Source organism: Podarcis gaigeae, assembly GCF_964106915.1.
Source record: "Podarcis gaigeae genome assembly, chromosome: 5".
Taxonomy (NCBI): domain Eukaryota; kingdom Metazoa; phylum Chordata; class Lepidosauria; order Squamata; family Lacertidae; genus Podarcis; species Podarcis gaigeae.
The window spans coordinates 70,986,276-71,001,995 of NC_139681.1; the positions used below are offsets into that span (position 1 = coordinate 70,986,276).

Genomic DNA, 15,720 nt, shown 5'->3' on the forward strand with positions numbered 1-15,720 from the left:
TGAATATTTTGGTGCGTGTTCACAGTATGTTGTTTTTGTTTTTGCAAACAATATGACAGTCTCCATTAATGTCTATGGCCTCTGCTGTCTTGAAGCATGAGTTTAGATGCTGAACAAATTTCTCAGGACACAAAGTTCTCTTTGACTCCCCCTCCCTTTTACTTACGGTTCATTCATAGGCTGCATTTACACAGTGGTTTATTCTATTTCCCTAACTGTTAATTTCTGCATAACATTTGAGCTTTCACCTGACATAAAAGCACTTCTGGAAAACTAATGGAATACACTACTTGTTTAGCGTTCATTTCCAGGTTGTTTGATTCCAGAAAAAAATCCATTTGCAGACTCTTTAACCTGGAAAGTAGCAGAAGTGACAAAAGTTGGGGTTGTATACTGGCATACAGATATTTTCCGCTCGCTGTTTTCATATTAAATTCTATATGAAGCATTGTTTTTTCTTCCTTTTCCAATTAATTTTTTTTGCAGTGTCAGCCAGCTTTCAGATACATTGTATTTCCCTTAGTTCTGTTTTTAAGTATTTGAAACAATTTATCCCAACAAGTCTTTCCTACTAATGATTTGTGGGCTGTTTTAAGTATTGCAACTCCTGCAGGTACACCAAAATGACACTGACAAACATGTAATGTGTGCTGATGAGGGAAAATGTTGCTTGGACATAGATATTTTACAAACAAACATACATACTGTACATACGCTATCTATTGGCTCTTGATCAATGACTTTCCATTTTTTCAAGAATTTGCCCATTTTACAAATAGCTTTTCTGCATTTATTAGGGGGGAGAATTCAGAATTCAGAATATATGAATTTGGCTGGAGTAGGGCCATGTTCACCCATAAATAGCTGGTTGTTCTGCTTTTGTGTTGATTGAAAGAAGCAGCGTGCAATGGTACCTTAGTAGTTGAACGGCTTAGATCAGACATCCCCAAACTCGGCCCTCCAGATGTTTTAGGACTACAACTCCCATCATGCCTAGCTAACAGGACCAGTGGTCAGGGGTGATGGGAATTGTAGTCCCAAAACATCTGAAGGGCCGAGTTTGGGGATGCTTGGCTTAGATGAACAATTCGGCTCCGAAATGTGGCAAACCCGAAAGTGAGTGTTCTGGTTTGCGAATGTTTTTCGGAAGCTGAATGTACGACGTTGCATCTGCTTGAGTGTAGGAAGTTTCTGCATCCAATCGGAAGCTGCGCTTTGGTTTTCGAACTGTTCCGGGAGTCAAACAGACTCCTGGAACGGATTAAATTTGAGAACCAAGGTACCACTGTGTGGCGTTTCCCCGTTCTTTTGGAAATATCTGTACAGGGGGAGAGAAAGGGTTAATAGGTAGACCAATAGAAAAGCCAGAGGTGGAGCCTACCTGTTTTTAAAAGGCTTAGCCAGAGGTTTAGAAAGTTGGGAAAAAGCAGTTGGGAAAGCAGTTGGAAGAGAGATGGAAATAGAGAGACACTTAGTGCAGTTGGTTCTTGTGTGAGGGGAGATAGAAGAGTTAGAGACAGGATAAAATAAGACTAAGAGGGTAAAGGGTAACAGTGTTTCGAATGTGTTTAAAGTTTATTCGTGTTTGCAATAAACTACAATCTTCATTGTTAACTTGAAAACCCTACTGAGATTAAGTGTTTTACTGGGGAGAACCTGGTTGGTGGCAGCGGATTAGTGGTGTACGGGTCAATAGTCCGTGAAACGACTGGGGGCTCCATACAAACACCACACACTGTATTATCGTTTATTATCAGTGTCAAATGGGAGGACAAAATCCTGCAGAATGAATAAATCCGAACAAATTGATTTGCCCCAAGTGTGCCAAGTTCAGATCTTTCAAATGTCTCTGGCAGATTACCTCTGGTATGTATCTCTGGGTTACAATAATCTGCCATGAGGTGCTAAGATTGAGTAAAACCAGCTTTCAGTGTCCCGAACGGCATTCAACAAGCTGTTGAAGGATACTGGAGAATCTGTCTCATATGAGGATCTGTCTGAATCAAAATCCATCTGCCATTCTTTTTTGTCAGCTATCACCTGCCCTCAGATTCTCTGCCAAGTTAAGATCAGCGTTGTTTTCTGCCAGTTGTTGCAGTCTGTCAAACTATTAGTTTGACCAAAAATCTTTTCGGTGCGTTGTATAGTTTATTAAGGAGATGGATTGGTGGCCTCCTTCCATTTTCTGTAGTAGAGAGGTGCTCTGATATGCTTGAAAAAAAGAAAAAAAACCCTCAATGCTATTTGACTCCTCTTACAGATTGCAAGTTTGACTGAGGTGTAGACTACATGAAAAGCCAATTGCATCAACACCAATCGCATCCTGTTGCTGTTATTATTTTGATTATGTACATTGTGGCTTTATATTCTGATTTTATCCCGTGAACTGCCCTGAGAGGTATAGGGCAATATATACATTTGATAAATAAAATAAATAATAATGTACTACATGAATAGAGGACAAAACTTGATTTTCCTGGTGTGCTGAACCTTGTTTATGGAATGCAGGCTCCAAACTGATTTATTTGCCAGGTCATATACAGCTCCCTGGCAGGGCTCCAACTACAGGCCTCTGCAAGATTTCTCCTAGTCTCTGGGATGAGAGGGAGAAAGGAGTCTGGAGGACAGTAGTACACATTTAATTCACTGTTCAATGCAAGCCATTTGGGTTTAGTTAGAACTGAGCAGACTTCCTGACTTCAGAGCATTTGACTTCCCTGCTGGTTAATTTCCTGATTTAAGCAAGAAATAGTTTTCTTTGCTTTATCTGCACAGTGTCAGGTCATGAGAAAACTCCACCAAATCATTCTTTACTAATGGAAGCGCTATGTTAAAATCATGGGAGCTCTTGCTCTCGCTCTGCTTGTTAGCAATGAGAGCCATGCTACAAAGTTCAGGAAAGGGCAACCCAAATGACAGAGCTTTTGTAGTTTAGCAAAAAAAGTAAGAGGTGGCATGAGAGAAGTCTGAAATTGTGCATGGCATGGAGAAAGGTTTTTTCCCCCTAGGAGGGGAAAGTGTAGGACGAGGAGGTTAAGTCAGTTATGATTCACTGGGCCAAAGATTTTGGGTATAATATACAGCTGAGTGATTGGGTAAAATTATGGAAAGAAGGTTTAAAATTTACTGCATGCAATGCCCTTAAAGAAAATGTGATGAAAATGATGTATAGATGGTATATTACACCTGTCAAGTTTGCAAAAATGTATAAAGTCAGTAATAAATGTTGGAAATGTAAAGAAAAAGAGGGACCATTTTATCACATGTGGTGGGAATGTAAAAAGGTGAAATGCTTCTGGGAGATGATATATAATGAGATGAAAAAAATGTTGAAATATACATTTATAAAGAAACCAGAAGCATTTTTACTGGGCATTGTTGGGAGTGATATAAATAGAAAGGAATATAAGCTCTTTTTATATGCAATAACAGCAGCAAGAATATTTATGGCCCAAAAATGGAAGCAAGAAGAATCACCAACAATTGAAGAATGGAGGATGAAGTTAATGGACTATGCAGAACAAGATAAACTAACAGGAAAGATTCAAAACTGGCAGGACCAGAAATTCACAGAAGACTGGAGTAAATTTACAGACTATTTGAAAAGTATTCGTGAAGATCAGACGATGTTAGTAGGTTTGCAAGAAGTTTTGTGAGGAGTATTATTGGAAGTATTGCAAAAATGGAGAAGAGGAAGGATGATTTGTTAAGAGATGTAAAGGCAATATAAAGTTAAGAAATGCATAAGAAGTGGTTAAAACGGTGGATCATCTTAGGTGCTGATGGAAGTCTAAAAAGATTGTATAAGTGATAAGTTTTGTGGTACATTTTATAATTTATATGTTAAAATCAATAAAAACATAATATATATATATATATATATATATATATATATATATATATATATATATGGAGGGAAGTGTCCCTTTGTGCTTGGGTCCTGCTTGTGAGTTTTCCACAGGCATCTGGTTGAGAAGACTAGTTGGGTCATTGGTCAACAGGCTCTTGTTGAGTTTTTAAGGAGCCCCGACCTCTTCCACTTTCTGTTCATTTCAGATTGCTCCTCCCACCCCACAATTACAAATGGAGACTTTCAACTATTATTTTCAGAATCTTCCAGAACTGGCAAAACTGGAGAACGTGGAAGATGCTCATAGCCAAAATATTACCATTTGAATTCACTTCCTATATGAGCATTGCGTTCAATGAAATTAAAATATTGTGCTTAATTTGCTTCCAAAACTGGGGGTTATAAGCATCTACTCCAGAGTTAATTCCCTAAAGCGTTCTGACTTGGAAAATTCTCAATCCCTTTGTGCCAGATTTATGTCTGAATATTCGGACATGACAATGCTAAAATGTAATTAACTGTTCTCCCTTGCTTACTGTATGGTGTAAACTGGGGGAAAGTAATGTTTGAAGTTTCCCTAATGGGGGCATCTGCTGGGAAAGGGAGAAATCACCCTTAATTGGGCAAATGCCTACTCAATTTTTGGGTGATTTCATCTTTGCCCAGCAGCCCCTTGTTTGCTACCCCGCATTAAATTTGTTTATTTAAATCATTTGAGGTCTCCTTATAGGACACAGTCCTCTTTCGTAGGCCTAAAAACAAGCAATGGACACCACTGTTCGTATAATACAATTTAATATAATATACATAATTTTCAAACCACAAAATGTCAATAAGCCAGCAAGCTTCCCTGTAACTTGAGTTAATCAACATTTTAAAATATTATTCATAAAAATGGCAAAAATTCAGTAATCAGCAATCTAAGCAATATTCTAAAAACAGAGGACAACAATCTTAATACAATCCTCTTTACCAAAAGCCAACTGGAATAGATGGGTCCTCAAAGCACATTATTCAAGAGATGCCCCTGATTCTCCATGGAGGCTTTTTTGGGGGACACAGATGTCTGCAGTAGGGAGGATGCAACAGGAAGCTCTCCTCCTGTGAAATTTCTTATGTTATCTCAGGATCCAAAAAAATTCCCATATTTATCTTCATGCCTCTCTTTCCGTAAATACCCAGTGCTAGAAAGTGGGGGAAATCCTAACGTCTACTCCCTTGTCCTCCTCCTGCCCTTCCTTTCACACTGATAATAAACAGATTGCTTCAGGGAAGGATAGTCACGGTTTGTATACACGCCACTCAGCTACATGCAGAGTGTTGTGGAGCCAGTGGGAATTGAATGGGGATCAGCATCTCATGCATCAAGAAAAGGGTTGATGTCATTAATCCTCTCTGACTCAGATAGAATCTGGCAGATACTCACAAGGACTATGCTCTTTTCCAAAGGGTTAATGCAGCAATTTTTTTTTCACAGAAGGCTGCAGGATTTAGCTATTCAGCTCCCTGGGGAGAATAGTTGCTTTCAAGCAGGTTGTGTAGTGGCAGATGTGTATCGTCCTATTTCCTGTTCCCCTAGACCAGCAGTTCTCAACCTGTGGGTCCCCAGATGTTGTTGGACTACAACTCCCATCACCCCTGATCTCTGGCCTTGCTAGCTAGGGATGATGGGAGTTGTAGTCCAACAACATCTGTGGACCCACAGGTTGAGAACCGCTGCCCTAGACAGACATTGGAATGAAGGGGATGCATAGATTTATGAGGCAGGGGGAGGGGAGGGCTGGCAGAAGGTCCAGCGGGTGCACCTTCCTTGTGGCAAGGGGTTGGTCTTGATCATCCTTCGGTTCTTTCCAGCACTATAACTCTAGGCTGCTAAGTTGCTCTGGAATAGTTGCTGCTATTTCTCATATTCCCATACTAGAGGAAAGATGGAGAACTCTTGACTCACCCATATGACATGTTGGGTTGTTATACACATGCATCATAGGTGGAATTGAGACTCAGGAGGAGACTTCCAGATAAGCAGGTCCCTTTGGCCTTTGGCCACACAATGGAACTTAGCATCTTCTCACCTTTTGAGCCCACCCCCAGGCTCCCTAAGTATCTTCTCCAACCCTCAGGAGCAAATTTAGAGGAAGAAGGAGAGGGAGTTGTGTAAATGTAAGAGCCATGCTCATCATTTCTCATTCTTTCATTTCATCCATTCCACTCCACTCCATTTCATTTGTATCATGTACTTCCTCTAAGTATCCAGAGCAGTGTTTTAGCCTCATAGCAACCTGGTGAAGCAGGCTGCTACAGTGGAACCTCGGTTGTTGAACGCTTTGGAAGTCGAATGGTCTTCCAGAATGGATTACATTTGACAACCGAGTTTCCACTGTACTAGGGTCTTGCTTTACATAGGACAGCTTTCTCTCTGAAGGGCTGTCTATCTGAAGGAGGCTTCTCTTTGAAGGGCTGCCTAGTTCAAGTCCTGTTTGTAGGCAATGAACCCTAAGAAGGGGCAGTGGGAGGGGCCCAGAAGTTGCTCCTCCACAGTTAGCTCCTGGACAGCAAGCTGAGCCAACATAGTGAGAAGTTTTATACTTCTATTTGAATTATCTTAATGTGCCTCTATCCATTCAAATCAGCAGATGCAAATTCAGTGCAAAACTGCATCCCCCACCCAGGAGATGCATTTTGTTATGTGTGAGTGGCACTCTAGTCAGAGAAATGAATTGTCTGAAGCCACTCAGTCATGTTCTTGACTGAGCAGGGATTCGAACAAAGGTTTCGGATCTAAGAATTTTCAAATTCCCAACCCAGCAAGCTACCTATTGAACCATAAGTTGGAGCAATATTTTGTTTTTGTATGGGACATTACTGACAAAGCACAGATGGGATTGTTGTTTTGTTTTCTGTATGCCCTATCATATCAGGAATTATATGAATTGGAGGAGAGGTGACAGGAGGGAGAAATGAAATATTCCCAGAAGGTCTGTAGCCACATGGATTAATACCAAAGAGTTCTCAGCATAGAAAATTACATGTGTTTTTCTTTCTTCTGGGTGTCTAGAAAAGCTATTGTAGCAATTCCTTTGCCACCAGGGAGAAAGGCTTCTGTGTTTTTAGCTGCTTTCCAATTGCTATTTATTCAGAGATTAGCAGGGGAGTGGGACTCAATTTGGACCCAACAATCTCCACAAAGTTGGAAAAAGCAAAGTTGGTTTACAGATGATTATGCAAGTCTCTGGGGGATGTGAAATGCCAGATATGATACACTTAGGTCAACATTAGAAATAATATTACGAGATAAGGGACGGGTGGATGACACACACACATACAGACTTGGCAAAGCAATGCTGCAGACAGATGATGTATCAAATCCCCATGGATGTTAATCCAACATCAACAACTCCTGGGCCATTGTATGGGAACGTGTGATGAGGGGAAAAGATCGTCATCTTAGACAACAAAGCCATGTTGATTTCAAATGATGGGAAGCCCATTATACTAGTCTTTATGTCTCTGCATTAAAAAATAAATAAGTTTGAAGACTGAAAGTTTTTGATTCTATAATTACATGCTTGTTTAACCTTTAAAGAGCCAAGACTCAACTGGGAAATATCCAGGCTCTATCATCAAGAAGTCTTCAAAATCCAGTGAGAAATTGAAATGCCCTTTCACATACACATCCCTGAAAGTTACGCAGTGGGGATGTCATTTATGTTATACACAGAGAGCATGGTTGATTCAGGACTATTTTCTCATCTTGGCCCTAGATCACTCTATTTGCTTCTGGGATAGATTACATGATGTGTAATTTCAGTAAATAAAAAGGAAGATAGCAGGATGGCAAAGAATGGGTGATTGCACTTGCCTGGTGAAAACATAATGGAACATAAACAGCTGCCAAATTTCACTTACTTAAATCTTTAATAGCTGCCTTTCTAAATAACTAATTCTTCCACAGCAACTGACAATAAAAATGATACAACACCTAAAACAAGCCAAGTAAAAAGTAGGACAGAAAAGTATGCCATAACCCAAATACTTATGTTAAAGAAAGAAAGAAATGTTTTCACTTGCAACTATCTGGGTGGACTTTGCAGCTGCTTCCACACTAGCTGTGTGGTCTGGAATTGTCATATTTTGTTCTTTCACATGTTATAGAGAATCCCGACAACATGTTTGCTAGCCTGTTACATGGCAGCCTTTCTGCATAGTCTTCTCCCCCCCCCCCAACATGATTTGTGGCAGAAATGCAGTGCAATTGTATCACCAGCCTATTCACAGTGTTAGAGCACTGAGATTTTTCAGGACTTCTGTGCCTTTCATTAAAAGCTTCTGCCTCATGTCTCTGCCCTCTTTATTACTTCCTGTTGAGGGCAGAAGCAACTGAAGGAAAGCGTCTTAAATATCCTCTGAAGGGTCACTTCAGTTACCTTTAATGGCAGTTGCTGTTCCTGTGATGGTGGTGGGGTCTGAGGAGGATACCATGTGGTTGGTGCTACATTTAACGGGGGAGATTCTATTGCATAGTACAAAGTTGCATTGCTGATGCCTTAATTGTCCTTCGAAAAAAGACCAGTGATGAATGAATGAAAACACACACACACACATGCTCACAGACACACAGTTTCTTCCTGGGCAAAGTGGATGAAAACCACATTGCTGGAAGCAATCAGAAACAGCTCCCCAAAAGCAGTAATATAGGATACTTGACATTCTGCCCATATGCTTCTCATGGATGCCTGTCATAGACTGACTGGATGCAGAGCAGTGGTTGGAGGCACCAACTGGGGACCCTCCCAAGAGAAGAAGGCTCAGAGCTAGGAGATTGGTAGTGGGATGATGAGTGGTCAGAGGGAGAAAACTGGGAGGAGGAGGAGTCCTGGAAGCTGAAGAGGTAACAAGGTTTAGTGAGCAGGAAGAGACTGGGGCAGAGAGCAGTCCAGAACCAGAGGCAGAAGAGGAGACTGGAGAGGAGAGGGAGGCCAAGAGGCAGAGATGAGTCCAGCTGGTGAGGAAGCCAGGCTGTCTCCCACTCTTGCTGCGACCAGCTTTCCTGCCCCCTTGTCTTCCAGAACCCAAAGGGGTGTGAAGAAGGAGGAGCAAAGACAGGCAAGACGATGTAGCCTCAGATTGCTTGGGAAGGAACCAGGGGAGAAGGAGACTTAGGGAGCTGTGGGAAAGTGGGGATCTTCAGTCCTCACAGCTACCTCATAGGGGCAAGATCTACTGGGAAGAGTTGCTGTGCTCTCTAGATCTGGCCTTCTGAGTTGTCTTGTTTCTTTCAACAGAGTCAACTTCACTGATGCCATATGAGTTATAGCTGACTTGCTCCTGGCACTTGCTCCTGACAATGCCTTATTTTATCAGTTAAAGCCATTGCTATTAACCATCACCACAGCTGGCAAAGAAAAGACTGCAGTTTGTACAATTTACTACTTGCAGCAGCTATATTGTACTAACGCACCCAATTGAAGGATAGCGTCAGATGGATTGCTGAGGAAGCAATTGCAACATGAACCAACGTGTCTCAGACTCCAGCCAGACACTGAATGCTTGTATCTGGGAAGTGCTATTCTAGCACATCCTGGAACTTTCCATTAGAGATGGGGCAAACACTGGAAGCAGAGGGGTTTCACTAACTGAGCACCCTTGAATATCTGTGAGCAGTGAGATAAGTCCACCCTAAGTCAGTTAAGTCAAATTTCAAACTATTGTAAGGTTACAGTGCCTGCTGTAGCTGTAGAGACTAATACAGGAGAGACGTGTTTTTCTTGCAGCTGTGGCAGGTGAAGGTATCCAGCTGTGCTGCTGCAGATGTGATCCTCCCAGTGGTCATTCTGTTAGAATTCCTGATCCATGATTGCAGTCATAGGATTGTTGTCTATCACAAGACGGTGTAGGTTTTGACTTCACAGAGTGGGAAGTGATGGAGACAGGATGTTTGTGTTACTGTGTTCCGTGAAGTGGGACTATTGTCCTTTATTCTTTTCCTCTTTGCTGTCTGATGCTAGAGAGAGAGGGAGCCATGTTGCAGTGCTCCATGTGTGTTTATATGTAAATAAAGTAGATTAGCCAAAATGCTGAGTTGCTGAGGTCTGTTACGCAACTGCGAAGACTCTGCAGATCCCTAAGTGTGCAGGTGCCTGTTGGCATCGGTCGCTGTGATGTTCAGGCAAAAGAAAGCTTTTGAAGCTCCGGAACGAAAGACCAGGAGGGAGAGAACATGCCAGTTGGGCATGTGTCTCTGCCAGGGTCCTACTCTGAGCTCCTCACACATTCACCATCTGGTCACTGCTCTGGATGCACAACCTATCTGTCTCCAGGCACTGTGGTCGTCTGCAAGGCATTCCCACATAGTGGAGTTGATGTTGCCAGCCTTCATATCTTGTTTGCCTTTGCAATGCATAGTTGGTCTGCCAGCAGGCTTGGTGCCTGAAGCCAGCTCCCTGTAGATCAAGTCCCTGAGGATCCTGTCACCTTCCAGAAGGACTTAGGCTTTCAACTATCATTTATCACATTAGAAAGCAAGAGTGTGCATCTTGCTGAAAAGAGTAAAATGGGAGTGGGTCACTCTTACTATTATCACTGGTTTGACCTATTTGCAGAAGGAAGCGGCATGATTTGATTAGAGTTCAGAGTGCACTGTTGCCAGGCTTTAAACCACAATGCCATATAACTAGTTCCTCAGAGCAATTTCAAAGTCGGTCTGCAACAGGACATATGGATGTTAGAAAAATTGGATTCCATTAGCAAGCTTACCTAATTCACACTTCCGAAACAATATATGAACTGAATCTTTTGAAATTTGCACTTCTCTGAATTTTTCAGTGCTGTTCTTCTCTCAGGCAATGTGTACAAAAATGTACATACTAGAGGAAAGTGTGCCTACTACATATAATATGTAAGGTTACAGTGCCTGCTGTAGCTGTAGAGACTAATACAGGAGAGATTAGCATACAAAAATTCATTATATTAGGCAAAATTGTTTTGCAAAAAAAGAAGGAAAAATAACACTAAAATGCTGGTGGATTTTCATGAATACCTTTTCTTTCTTTCCACTGATGTGGAAATGTGGAGAATTGAAATTAAGATAGGGAATTGAGAAACCTATATATACGGCCCTATATTTGACATATTCCTCCATCCCTACTTGCAGATGGCCATGAAAGGGATTTTCTGCTGCTTGCTCTTTCTCTTAACTGTATTGCCCTGTAAAGCTTCTTCCTCCATTGGCACAAAGCGACCGTCGGTACAAATCACAGTTTCCACCACTGGAGTGTGAGTGCCTGAGTTGTGTTTGTGTCCACACTCTCTGGCACTGAGCTTTGTTTAGGAAAAGTTACTCAGCATCCTCAGCCTTTTTCATTTTCACAGAGGTGTCAGGAATCCAACCAGTTAAACCGCAAGCCTTTGAGTTCATGCACTGACTCCAGCATGCAGCTATTGTAAACTCTTGGGAATCACGTGATGAAACTTCTCTTCAGAGGCTATTAATTCTGGCAGCGGACGGAGAAAGTTTCCAGAACTCAGGAAACTGCTTCGTGAACAGTCTTCTTGGGAGCTTTGGGAAGCACAAAATTATTTGCAGACTCACGTAAGTTGTTCAAGTCTCTTTTCCTTTGTTTCACTGTGCTAGATATAATAGTGTTTTCTTATTATTACCTTGTCTAGAACAACACTGATAAGCTATGTATTCAGATTCTTAGAGCTTTGATGCATTAAGCTTGTCTTGATAGTAAGCCTTCCCCCGAAACTTTTTTTGCCTCCCACGTTTATATATTTCTTGTATTTTAGAATGGCTTTTTCACACTTTGTTCATTTGTGATCACATACTCTCTTTGTGGTGCTGTCTGCTGGATTATCTTCAGACAAAACCAAAGTATTGCTCTGGTAGAAGCCCAAGTCTGTGAAGCTCTGTATCTTCTTTTCAAAAGGAAAGAAAATCTGCCATATGATTTTTATTATAAGAAATAGCATTTTGTATACTTTTTCTTAGTAAGTCGTGCAACAGCCTAGGGCAAGTATTATCCTCATCTTGCAGAACTGAGAGTGGATGACTGATGCTGAGGAAACTCAATGGCTATGGTGACATTTGAACCAGAATCTTCTCAGCTCACTCTCCTAGTCTGCGTGAACACTATACCTTTAGAACACATTCGAAACACATGTTTCCCTCAGAGTATTCTGGGCACTGTAGTTCACCTCTCACAGAGTTCCCATTCCCAACAACCTTCAATCAACTGCAGTGGTCAGAATTCCTTGAGAGGTGGCAGCCTCAGCCACCAAACATGACACCAGCTCTCATAGAATTAGGGGACGGCAAGAGATGCACACTGCATAAAGGATAGACTACACCTCAGGGGCACAACACCATGCTATTCATGCAGAAGATCCCAGGTTCAATCCCTGGGATCTCCAATTATAAAGGAGCAGGCAGCAGGCACTGTGAGGTGCCAGAAAGCTGCTTCCGGACAGGGTGGATGTCATGGGGCTAGATGGAAACATAGTCTGACCTGGTGTAAAGTCATTGAGATGGACCTCCTCTTACCTTCCTTAAAATATTCCCAACTGAGAAAACTGTTCTATTATTTCCAGCATAATAATATGATGGCCCTCTAGATATTGTTGAATTGCAACTCCTACCAGCCCCAACCACTATAGACAAAGGCCGGTATGATGGGAAATGTAATCCAGCAATATTTGGAGGGCCACCCTGTCTCCATCCCTGGTCCTGAATATTAGCTCCCACATCCGTAATAAAGGAATAATAATACTTGACATCTTTCCTGGGCAAAGTATATAAAATAATTATGATGATGGTGGTCGTTTGGGATTGTTCCTTTTCTTTTGAAAATAGATAGACCAAGGATTTCCCATTTGCAGCTATTTAGCTTTCTAAAAATGTTTGTATTTATTTTGTTTCCTGGGTTTTGATTTCTGGGTTTGATGTCCCGACCTATTTCCTCTTGCAGGTTCCTGGTTCCCCCACAGAGCTTTGATGTTCACGATGGATCATTTGAACATGACCCAGCCCATGCTTGCTGCTGAAAGCACAGGACCTGCTGCGTCCACTCTCGAGAAAGGCGGAGGGAACGGAAACGAATACTTCTATGTCCTGATCGTGATGTCCTTCTACGGCATCTTCCTGATGGGCATCATGCTGGGCTACATGAAGTCCAAGAGGAAGGAGAAGAAATCCAACTTGCTGCTGCTCTACAAGGATGAGGAGAGGGCATGGGGACAGGCTGTCAAGCCTCTGCCCACCATCTCGGGACTGAGGTCTGTCCAGATCCCCATGATGTTCAGCATGCTGCAAGAGAGCATGGCACCGGCTCTCTCCTGCACCCTCTGCTCCATGGAAGGCAGCAGCGTGAGCGAGTCTTCCTTGACAGACGTTCACCTTACTATTCAAGAGGAAGTGGCTGACTCCGAGCTGGGGGAAACAGGCGAAGTGGCTCTCCTCGATGACAGCAGTGAAGGTTCTTCGGAAAGCATCCACCAAAATTCCTAGCGCTTGCAGGACCTGGAGACACAGCATCTTTTGAATGAGTAGAACTGAAGGAAAACCATTTCCCACTTTCTCTCCTGTCTCGATTTGTCGAGCACCAGTGATGGGAGGGGTGCCTGGAAGCAGGGAGGAGAGGCAGCAAGCAGAAAAACAACTGGGTAGGAATCTGTTGTGCATAGGAGAATAGTTTTGTTATTAAGGACAGGGAGGGATATTTCTCTCCTGGCAAATGTGTTTGCGTAGCCTCTCTGTTTGCTTTAGAATGCTGCAAATATCTGGGAAGTAGCTGAGAAACATCAGGGATGTTTTGTGAATGAGCTGCCAGCCTCATGGATCTGGTCTTATGAGTGTTTCACCCCCATAAGCAAGTCTAAAAAGAAAGAGTTTCTATGGAAAATGTGGTCACCAAGGGCAGGGATAATGCAATACCAAACAAAGAGCTTTGCTTCAGCCAATGACTAAGCCCAGTTTAATTCATTCTTGACTCTCAAATATGTGCAGCTGTGTCAGAAGAAGTAGGTCCATGTGCGAGTATATCTGAGCAAATATTTCTTTCAGAGTGTCTGCGAAAGAAATGAAGCTACATCCATTCATACCAGCAGACCATGATCTCAATCCATGGGGATACTCAAACTCTTTTCATTTTAGTAGCATTTAGAGGGGGTGGGGTGGGGTAACACAATGAAACGAAGTGGGTACCATGGTGAAATTCTACAAAAACAGACACAGATCAGGCTAGGTCTGCATCATGATGCATGTATTTCTATGTCCTGATTTGCTGTAAGAATGTTTACCCCAATGGCTCCATTCAGCTATCATATGAAAAGCATGAATTAGCACCCAAATCATACATCAAGTTTCATAGCAGATGGGGGCAAATCATGGTTCAAATCTGCTTGCATGCTTTTGCTTTCCATCTGTACAACACTCTTGTTCCAATGATGCAAGATATGGAACATGGCCTGTAACTGGCAATTTAGATTTCACACTGTCACAAAACACTGGGCTGGATTCAGACTAAGTTAGTCATGCTTGAAATCAGTGGGAGTTAAGTTAGTAATGATAAACTTGTCCAACTGATTGTAATGGGAACAAAGTGTTACTAGCTTAGTCTGGATCCAACCGTTTGTTTGCAAATGCCCTTCAAACTTAATTCCTGATTCTCATTTGCTGGCTGTCTGCAAAACATAGTTTGTCAGTTCAAATATCATGCTAAGCCATAGGTAAGCTTTTTAACCATAGTTTGGCACTGGTGTCTCTGAAGAACTGAACTGTATGTTCATATTACAAATGCTTGGAACTTGCCAGTTAAACCTCTGCACAATTTTCATAGAGGGTTTAATAGCAATGGGGCAGAGGGGTTTTGCTTCCATCGTGCATTGCACTGGACAATAACGTCAGATTGGTCTCATGAGTATGAGAACAGAAATGCTGCCAAAATGCCTCTCTGAGTTTTCTGAGTTAAATAGCTCCAGAACATATTCATTGCCATGGGATACGGTGTGGGAAAACAGAGCATGAAAAGGGGACAGGCACAAATGAGGCAAAGAGCTCTCATTTCCCACTCCCATCTGAAAGTCTCAGTTCCAAGTTCTGTATGAGTGTGACAGACTAAATGGGACCTTCACCTCCTCTTTCTGATGTCACTGGGGATACTTTTGTTTGTGCAGAGACTTTGTTGCTCATTGACGAATGGCTGCAGATCTCATTAAAGGCAATGGGAATATTTCATTGACTCGGCCGATCAACCCGCAAGCATGAATTCTGGGTTGCTTTATTCCAAGAGGGACTGTTTTAAGTTTTCAAAGGAGCCAAATTACTTCTGGCATGTTGCCTGGAATCACTTGAATCCTGAAACTTTCCAACTCCAACTTTCGAGTTGTCATGTTTTTCCATTGCTTTGTCCTCAATTCTTTGATTTCCGTACAAATCTACTTGTCACTCTCTCTTTTCTTCAAAAGACAATTGTGTATATACTTTGATACCAAGCTGTATATATTTGTCTTACATATTTATGTTTAACTGTTCCTTTCTGACAAACACTAATTTTTATTTAAATAAAGCGACCACTCTTTTGTGAATTTTCTGCGGTGTGTGCTCAGTACTCCAATGGGTTTTCTGTGACTCAGGATTCCCTGGGGCAAATCTCACCTTTTCCATGAACACTGCCTTGAGTAAGCGGCTCTGTCTCAAACTTGGTCCTCCCTTGCTTTCCCACCACTTCAATATGGAGCTAAGGTTGTTGTAAGGATTGCAGCAGACCAGAATTACAGTGGCATGACTTCAACATCAGCCAAATTTTTTCCTCCCCCATCTAGCCTGATAAAGAGTTCTGGGGAACTCAAAAGCTTGCACACAGCGTGTATTT

General features: G+C 42.0%; 1 protein-coding gene across 2 annotated transcripts; it reads left to right on the forward strand.

Moving 5' to 3' along the window:
* The first annotated feature begins 1,293 nt into the window (after positions 1-1,293).
* On the forward strand, positions 1,294-15,433 carry KCNE4 (potassium voltage-gated channel subfamily E regulatory subunit 4). 2 transcript variants are annotated; one of them, XM_083742187.1, is made up of 3 exons: positions 1,294-1,540; positions 11,219-11,438; positions 12,817-15,433. In XM_083742187.1, exon 3 carries the CDS (start codon positions 12,843-12,845, stop codon positions 13,353-13,355), a length of 513 nt encoding a protein of 170 aa, XP_083598313.1. In that variant the 5' UTR covers positions 1,294-1,540; positions 11,219-11,438; positions 12,817-12,842; the 3' UTR covers positions 13,356-15,433. The 2 variants fall into 2 exon arrangements, with proteins under 2 accessions (XP_083598313.1, XP_083598314.1); XM_083742188.1 differs by lacking the exon at positions 1,294-1,540 and having other exon boundaries at positions 10,815-11,438.
* The last annotated feature ends 287 nt before the right edge of the window (positions 15,434-15,720 follow it).

Excerpts from the sequence above, each read along its gene's own strand:
- KCNE4 (XM_083742187.1), top strand. The coding sequence starts at position 12,843 with ATGTTCACGATGGATCATTTGAACATGACCCAGCCCATGCTTGCTGCT.